The 9,554-nt window shown below is 42.3% G+C and overlaps 1 protein-coding gene across 1 annotated transcript; it reads left to right on the forward strand.

The window, feature by feature from the left end:
- Positions 1–477: 477 nt before the first annotated feature.
- Positions 478–3,462, forward strand: LOC127323373 (protein BYPASS1-LIKE). Its single transcript, XM_051351523.2, has 2 exons — positions 478–2,043; positions 3,073–3,462. The coding sequence occupies exon 1, from the start codon at positions 681–683 to the stop codon at positions 1,989–1,991; it is 1,311 nt and encodes a 436-aa protein (XP_051207483.2). The 5' UTR covers positions 478–680; the 3' UTR covers positions 1,992–2,043; positions 3,073–3,462.
- Positions 3,463–9,554: the final 6,092 nt, after the last annotated feature.

Below are 9,554 nucleotides of genomic sequence, written 5' to 3' on the forward strand. Positions count from 1 at the left end.
TTGATAGTAAAAAAAAACTCAGCGGTGCATCTTTGGGTTCACGTTCTACCTACCCTTATGTAGCTTACACTTGATTTCAGCATGTTGTCTACAATGTATCAAATTGGTATAAAATATATTGCTCTAATCAATATCAGCTGTATTGATTTTTTCCAATTCTTACTTGTATATAGCTTGCTAAACCATTATTTTGTCCACACTATATTATCCTTAGTTGAACACTATATCTGTAACCTTTCAGGTTATGCCATCTTATCTATATATGATATTTCAACATTTATATTGCCCAGTAATAATTTTCCTTTTCTAAAAGGATCCGCTGCAACGCGCGGGTCCTCTAGTTTTAGTAGAGTATCATACTTAATTTCTTTTGAAGCACTGCGGCTGCGGGTGCAGACGGCCAGCCGCCAGCATGTTGACAGACAGGCGGAGACGGACGGCCGAGACAAACCCCCGTACCATTATTCATTCCCATCCCCCGCCTCTCCAGAAATTCCATTCCACCCCTCCCTTTCCTATTCCATTCCATTCTATCGCTTGGCAGTTGAGTTGGTGGCGGAAGGAAGGAGAGCTAGCTAGCATTCCCGATTTCCTCTCGCCGTCGTCGCCGCCGCCGCCGCCGCCGCCGCCAAGTCCAACCACTCGACTTCCCCCCAAGGCCAAGGGAAGGGATCGCCGGGATGCCGGCCACCGACTCCTCCTCCTCCGCCTCCTCCTCGCCGGCCCACCACACCTCCTCCTCCTCCTCCTTCGGCCGCTCCATCCTCTCCCTCCGCCACCGCGACCACAACCACAACCACAACCACAACCAGATCCACCACGCCTCCTTCCCGCCCACCCCCGACCACTCCTCGTCCGACGACCGCGAGATCGACGCCTTCCAGCGCCACGCCGCCGACCTCCTCCTCGACCTGCTCCCCTCCTCCTCCGCCGCCTCTGCCGCCCCGGAGATCCTCTCCCTCGACTGGACGCGCCACCTGCTCGACTCCTTCCTCATCTGCCTCGAGGAGTTCCGCTCCGTCCTCTTCGCCGACGCCGCCGCGCTCGCCAGGGCCCCGCTCGACCGCCTCCTCGCCGACTTCTTCGACCGCGCAGTCAAGGCGCTCGACCTCTGCAACGCGCTCCGCGACGGCCTCGACCTGCTCCGCCACTGGCGCAAGCACCTCGCCATCGCAGCAGCCGCGCTCGCCCCGTCCCCCGCCGCCGCCGCTGGCCCGCTCGGGGAGGGCCAGATCCGCCGCGCGCGCAAGGCGCTCACAGACCTCACCATCCTCATGCTCGACGACAAGGACGCCGGGGGCGGCCAGCGGAACCGCTCCTTCGGCCGCGCTCCCAAGGACGGCCAGGGCCGCGGCCACCACCGCCGGACCAGCAGCGGCTCGGGCTCGGGGTCCGGCTCCGGCTCCCACTTCAGGTCCCTCTCCTGGAGCGTGTCCCGCTCCTGGTCGGCCTCGCGCCAGCTGCAGGCCATCGGGGGGAACCTACCAGTGCCGCGCCCACACGACGTGGCATCCACCGGGGGCCTCGCCTCCGCCGTCTACACCATGGGCGCCGTGCTCTTCGTCACCGCATGGGCGCTCGTCGCCGCCATCCCCTGCCAGGACCGTGGCCTCCAGGCGCACTTCACCGTGCCCAGGACCGCCGCTGCCCCGTGGGCAGGCCCCGTCACCGCGCTCTACGACCGCGTCCTGGACGAGTCCAAGAACAAGGACCGCAAGCACTCGCCAGGCCTGCTCAAGGAGATACACCAGATCGAGCGCTGCTCACGCCAGCTCATGGAGCTCACCGATGCAGCGCACTTCCCCCTCGACCAAGACAAGGAGGCCGAGGTGCAGGAGGCCGCGCAGGAGCTCTTGCAGGTGTGCGACACGCTCAAGGACGGGCTTGATCCACTCGAGAGGCAGGTCCGGGAGATGTTCCACCGGATTGTGCGCACCAGGACAGAGATCCTTGACTGCTTGAGCAGGCCCAGCACCAACACCACTGAGTGAGCTGCTCAACATTGTGTGAAATACTACTCAAATGCAGGCGCTTTCAAATGAGGTAGCTTTCGTTTGCATAAGTTAGCAACTACATATATATATATATATATATATATATATATATATATATATATATATATATATATATACATGTGTCTGCACAAAGGCGTGGCCTTCTGATAAATTCAGTCGTTTAGTTGTATTTCATTTATTCTTTATTTGTAGCTTGTGAATTCCTTACTTGGGCAGTGATTGGTGCTCATGGTCTAACATTATTGTTTTATTCTTTGCTTTAAATCTTGTCTGGTTTGATGATATTTAGCACTCTGGTGCTTCATCTGTGTTCATGATTCATTAGTCTGTGGAACAGACTTATTCGTGGTGATGTTTGTCGAGTAATTTATGTGAGTTATGAGACAGCGGCAGTGATATATCCAGCATTATTATCTTGTTATCTGAAAACAGATAAAACAACATTTCATTGGCTGGCTTAGTTCAGAACAGTGTCCTTTTTCGTCTATATTTAGATTTCAGTTGGACACCTCAATGCATGCTCAAATCCAGACTCTGTCGATGGTTTATGATGTCATGAGCTGTTTGGGCAACTTGTCATCTACTTAGTTTTAACATGCTTGCTATTGCTACTTGCCCACATTATCAGTATAGATGGTATTGTTTTGTTTATAATGCTCACATTATATGCGCATTTTGGTTTCTACAATGCTACAAAGGAGTTATATTAATATGTTTTATTAGCCTATTAGTGATGGTAAATTAGAGATATATAATCTTGTGATGCTTTACTGTTAGTATATTTCTCTAGATTTTGATTACCCAGGCACCCATTTAGAAAAACATGTGGTGGTGCTAGCTCCTGGTAGTAGAAAAATGAAAAATTGTGCGATTTGTTTCACATTGTTGAGAGTGCACCATAAGAAGTATAGCGAATTTTCAGGCTCTGTATAATAAGCAATGCTTACTCATTCCAAGGTCAACTTGATTTCCATGTGTGTAGTGTTAACACATTTCCAAGGTCAACGTACACAATGTCAAGCTGTTTTAAAGTTTGTTTGGGGTTCTTTCTGTGTAGGTTCATCGTGTAGTTGGTGGTAGAGTACTGCTGTTACAAGAAGGGAAGGTTCCTTGGCCCAGTACCCAAGATATAGTAACGTTTCGGTTCCAAAACTGCCTGGCCGCTGCCGATAGTTGTTCAGCTTCTGGTGACCACATCTGTAACTGCTTCCTAGCACCGGTTGTTCGCTTCTTTTGTGTCTGGAATGTGTGGTAGAATGTTTTGATTTAGCAGAACGATTAGTGGTTTATGTCTCTAGATTTTGATAACAGGGAAGCAAGATTTCTTCTAGTCTCCCTGTCTGCATTATCAGCTTCCTGACATTATATACTACACGCAGGAAATGTATGATCGTACATTATGTCCTTGTTATTTTCTACTCCTTAGTATTAACTAGGCATGTGACCATGTTGTCTTTGCTGAGCGAGTGTGTGCTGATGTTTCGACCATGAAGGTTCCTTTGTCAGGAGACAAGATCTCGTAGTTGCTATTTCCAGTTTGGAAACCGCCTCGCTGCTGCCCATGATTGTATATTTGTATCACAGCTTCCATGTGCAGTAGTATGTGCTGACCACATGCGTAACTAAGTCGTAAGTATCTTGATTCTGAAGATCGTAGCAGTGTTTGGATTCAGCAGAGAGTGTGCGGTTTAGAATCCGGTAAAAAAAAGTGTGTGGTTTAAAATTCGTTATGATGAAAATTGTTTTTGGCTCTTAAGCTCCAGTGCTCTCGCCATTTTTAAAAAAAATTAAAAGACATTATTACAAGTTATCAAAAAATTGAAACTAATTTTAAAGATTGTCAGTGATACATCTCACAATCGTGCAAAATCTCAACCCATTTTTTATTTTATTTTGTGCAAGAAAAAATGACAAAATCTGATATGTTTTGGAGATTAGAAAATATACTACTAGATCTACACTTCTGTCATTTTTTTAGCTCGGAATATAAAGTATTTTAAATTGATAGTTTGCACGTTGATGGGATACATCATCAATTATATGTGGATTTCTTTTCAGAATTTTTTTGAACTCCAAAATATTATTTTTGATTTTTTTAAATATGAGATCACTGATACTCATATGCACTAAATCTGCACTAAACTGTGACATAATTTGAACCTCGTAATCTTGGCCCAGTCATGCTGAACGCTGGGTACCTCCAGTAAGAGGTGTTGTCGCCGGAGTAAAGCCCGCTCGGGGGTACTTTACACCGACCTGGTCGGTGGCGAGCGAGGAGCCGCACACCCCCCAGCCGTTGTTGGGTCCAGCCCACGATTCCGACCGACTGTTTTTCAGTTCGCTTCTTCTGAATATACGAAGCAGTCATGCGTTCGAGCTCCGGCCAGGAATGTTTCAGTTCGCTGCACTTTTCTGAATATACGAAGCAGTCACGCGTTCGAGCTCCCCCTAGGAATGTTTCAGTTCGCTGCACTTTTCTGAATATACGAAGCAGTCACATAAACTCTTTCGAAATTTTGCATTATTCCGGTATTGAATAGATTTTTTTTCTGAATATACGAAGCAGTTCAGCTTCCGGCTACATATTTTGACTTGCTCACTGAAACACAGTCCATCTTGTCCCTTTCGGCTAAAATTTAGCATTCTTTCAGTCTATTTTGGCTGGGTATGATGCATGCTTTTTCTTTTCAGATACTGTTTTTTTAAAAAGGGTGCATGAGTATATTCAACAAAGAGGACAGGTCGTGCACAAAGAAAATAATCATGAAACATTTAGTAATATAGTATTACCAAAAAAAATAAAGACAATAAGAAAGTATGAGAAAGTGATTTCATTAGTAGAAAAGGGAAAAGACAGTAAGAAGTAGAAAAGTAATTCTCTGCTAGAGAAAGTTCAAGTAACTTGTAAAATCAGCTGTCACGACATCAAAGTACAGGGAATCGAAAAATGGCCCATCGGGAAACATAAAACATAAGGTCAAATGCCAGAGAAAGTGTTCCTTCCGGCTAAATCATATGGTACATACTTATGTATGTCACCCACAATTCACTTGAAAAAAAAAAATCCCACTGAAAAGGAACTCGACAAAAGACTTTGTTCAACACAGTATAAGATCTCATTTGTCAATCATATGTTTCTCTTCTTCCTTGATCCTGAAATCTCTGAAAAAATGCAATAGAGAAAATGCATAAACATTTTGAAAAAAGCATATATATAATGACCTTATAAAATTCAATCGGGAAAAATGGTAACTTCAAGGGACTTATATTTTTAATACTGTAGGGATTCGTTGCATAGAAAACAAAAAAATTCCTACCGCGAGAACGCAATCCAAGCCAAGATGCAATCTAGAAGACGGGAGCAACGAGGGGATGATCGAGACTCACCCTTGAAGATTTCCAAAGCCTACAAGATGAGGCTCTTGTTGCTGCGGTAGACGATAACTTGCCGCTTTCAAAAGCGCGTAGAAGATCTTGACGGTGCCACAATCGGGCAGCACCTCCGTACTCGGTCACACGTTCGGTGTTGATAAAGACGACGTCCTTCTCCCCGTTCCAGCGGGCAGCGGAAATAGTAGCTCCGCCTTGAATTCGGCAGCACGACGGCGTGGTGGCGGTGGCGGTGGCGGTGGCGGTGGCGATGGAGATCTCCGGCGGAGCTTCGCTAAGCGTTGCGGGAGAGGTGGAGGAGGTGGGGCGGCTAGGGTTTGGGAGAGGGGTTGGCCGGCCACTTAGGGGGTGCGGCCAAGCTATGGCTTGAGGTGGCCGGCCCCCTCCCCTTGGCCCTCATTATATAGGTGGAACACCCAAGAGTTAGTCTACAAGTCTTCGAATAAGACCCCAAACCAAAACCTTCCATATGACATGAAACCTACCCAAGGTGGGATTCCACTTGAGGTGGGATTCCCACCTTTCCTTGGAAGGGGGTGGCCGGCCACCTTGGCCTGGGACTCCACCCCTCTAGGGTTGGCTGGCCATTGGTGGTGGAGTCCCTCTGGGACTCCGCCTTCCAAAGTGATTTCTTCCGGACTTTTCTAGAACCTTCTAGAACCTTCCATAAATGCACCGAATCATTTTCAAACTTATAAAATGACTTCCTATATATGAATCTTATTCTCCGGACCATTCCGGAACTCCTCGTGATGTCCGGGATCCCATCCGAGACTTCGAACAATACTTCGAACTCCATTTCATATTCAAGTTCTACTAATACAACATCAAACCTTAAGTGTGTCACCCTACGGTTCGCGAACTATGTAGACATGGTTGAGAACTCTCTCCGACCAATAACCAATAGCGGGATCTGGAGATCCATAATGGCTCCCACATATTCAACGATGACTTAGTGATCGAATGAACCATTCACATACGATACCAATTCCCTTTGTCACGCGATATTTTACTTGTCCGAGGTTTGATCATCGGTATCTCTCTATACCTTGTTCAACCTCGTCTCCTGACAAGTACTCTTTACTCGTACCATGGTATGTAGTCTCTTATGAACTTATTCATATGCTTGCAAGCTAATTAGACGACATTCCACCGAGAGGGCCCAGAGTATATCTATCCGTCATCGGGATGGACAAATCCCACTGTTGATCCATATGCCTCAACTCATACTTTCTGGATACTTAATCCCACCTTTATAACCACCCATTTACGCAGTGGCGTTTGATGTAATCAAAGTACCTTTCCGGTATAAGTGATTTACATGATCTCATGGTCGAAAGGACTAGGTAACTATGTATCGAAAGCTTATAGCAAATAACTTAATGACGTGATCTTATGCTACGCTTAATTGGGTGTGTCCATTACATCATTCATATAATGATATAACCTTGTTATTAATAACATCCAATGTTCATGATTATGAAACTAATCATCTATTAATCAACAAGCTAGTTAAGAGGCTTACTAGGGACTCATTGTTGTTTACATAACACACATGTATCAATGTTTCCGTTAATACAATTATAGCATGGTATATAAACTTTTATCATAAACATAAAGATATATAATAACCACTTTTATTATTGCCTCTTGGGCATATTTCCAACAAATACATCATCTGTCTCCTTGAATAAATGGTAACTTAATCAATGGAGAACATGTGGAGCCTACGAAAAAATAAATACAATTTACAAAAATGAATTATCGTGCTGTGGGTATGTTTTTATATGGTCAGTGCATGGAAAGGATAGCTAACTAAAATTAATTGTACTTACATGCTTCGAAATGAATTCTCGTGCTATTGGCACCTGTTGCTCATTAAATTTGTTTATCACTAGCTGGCATGAGACTTTTTCACGGATTCTTGCAAGTCAACCTTTATTGAAACATATATGCAGATTAGAAATTATAAAAAAGATAGACAATTAAGAATTCCAGATTTTCCATTGTATTTTAGAAACATCAAATATGTATTTTTTTAAATACCAAAAAATGGAACAGGAAGTAGAAATTTCTAATGGAAGAATAACTTACATTTGAGAATTGTTTTACTTCAACTCCATTGTAGCATCTCATGTATTTGATAACAAAAATTCCAAAGTCATATATGCGCTCAAGGAAAAATGGCAATGCCCTGATAAGCTTATGTATAAGTAAAATATAAGCAATAATGTTCAAAAATAAAAAAGCAGGAATGGTAATCACCTAAAATTTTGTTTAGGCACATGAACATACTTAACACTAAAGTAATGTATGTTGAACTTGAAGCAACCAGTGTAAGATTTCACAAAAAATTGTTTGAAATTGAATATCACAATGTTAACTACTTTTCTACTGTGTAATCAGGATTTAGTACATCAAATGATTTATCAATGAAGTTTGCGATAATAAGTATCCACTCTTTCCCAATTGGACATGCAATGTGTAGCTGCATATAGTAGAGTCGAATAAAATTAAAATGACATATTATTGAGGAAAAAGCAGTTGGATAAAAATATATACCAGTCCTGTATTATTCAGGCTTTTCTGCTTGAATTATATAGTTCCTTCAAAAAATATTGAGAAAAATCAGTTGGATAAAAAAAATATACAAGTCCTGCATTTTACAATCTATAGCCAACATAATCTAGTGAGAAAATCCTTTTATATTCTAGATCAGAAGAATCCAGGTTGGGGTCCATCAGTAACTTCTGTATGAAGGTACAAAGGAAGAAAGAAGAGAAATTAAATTGAAATTCAGCCAGTAAGAGAGGGAAAATTGTTATGTGGCATATGATTAGGTGAGATGAAACAAACCGTGACTTGTTTTATGATGACATGCATGAGAATGTCTTTCTCACCAATTTTTCCTTCTTTTCTATAATGATTCTGCTCAGTTGTAGTTAACATTTCATAACAATCTATTGCACAGGGGTGAATCCAACCGCCTTGGTTCATAGATAGCGCCAACGTTCTTTGATCTAGCCATACTCTTTTAATTTCAAAAAATCATGGGCTGTCAAAATTCAAAAAAAAAAAGATGTTTGTAAAACAATTATATTTGATACAAAAAATACTTGTAACTCAACAATAAATTATTTTACATATCCAGTGGTTCGAATAAATACCTGCTTTCTGGTTTGGAGCTTGTAAGTTTGGTGTAAAATTCATACTCATATGCAGTAGCGAAAATAACTTGTTGCGGAGGTTGTATATGTTGCATTTTCATTTTGCTTCTAGGAATGAAAGGAGTTTTTAACTTGATACTACTTTGGCCTCCTAATATTTCTTGCCCACATTGATCAAAACCATATGTAAGAGAGGATCAATTGCTTTCAGTTTTGATGCTGGTTGTACATTAAAAAAATTATGTAAGAGATGATCAATTTCTTTCAGATATGATTTGTCAAATATAATTTATACAAATGAAAAAAAGAGCACTAACCGAGGAATAGGTATGAACCGTTTTGTGCGTTGAACCTAAAGTTAAAGAATTAACGGATTCTTGTCATTAACAATTTCCTATCTTGAACATAAAACATATGAAAATGGATTCTTGTCATGAACGGTTTACTACGTTGAACATTAAAAAAACATGAACGGTTTTTTTTTGGCATGAATGGTTTTGTACCTTGAACATAAAATTCGAACATGAACGAAATCTTGGCATGAAACTGTTGTGCCTTGAACGTAAAATTGAAGCATGAACAGTTTCTTTGTCATGAACGATTTCCCAATTACTTGCACATAAAAATGAACTATTTCTTACCTTGACATAAAAAAAATCACGAACGGTTTATTGGCATGAACAGTTTCCTAACTTGAACATAAAATTTGAGCATGAACGGATTCTTTGCACGAATGGTTTCCAAAAACATTGAATTGAAAAGCATGAAGTGAAGTATTTTCTACCTTGAACAAAAATAGAAACATGAACGAATTCTTGTCATAAAAACATCGAGCATGAATGGATTCTTTTGCATGAACGGTTTCGAACATTGAATTCAAATCATGAAGGGCCTATTTTGTACCTTGAACAAAAATAGAAAACATGAACGAAATCTTGGCATGAACCGTTTTGTGCGTTGAACTTAAATTAAATAATGAACG

Source organism: Lolium perenne, chromosome 2, assembly GCF_019359855.2.
Source record: "Lolium perenne isolate Kyuss_39 chromosome 2, Kyuss_2.0, whole genome shotgun sequence".
Classification (NCBI taxonomy): Eukaryota; Viridiplantae; Streptophyta; class Magnoliopsida; order Poales; family Poaceae; genus Lolium; species Lolium perenne.

Excerpts from the sequence above, each read along its gene's own strand:
- LOC127323373 (XM_051351523.2), top strand. The coding sequence starts at position 681 with ATGCCGGCCACCGACTCCTCCTCCTCCGCCTCCTCCTCGCCGGCCCAC.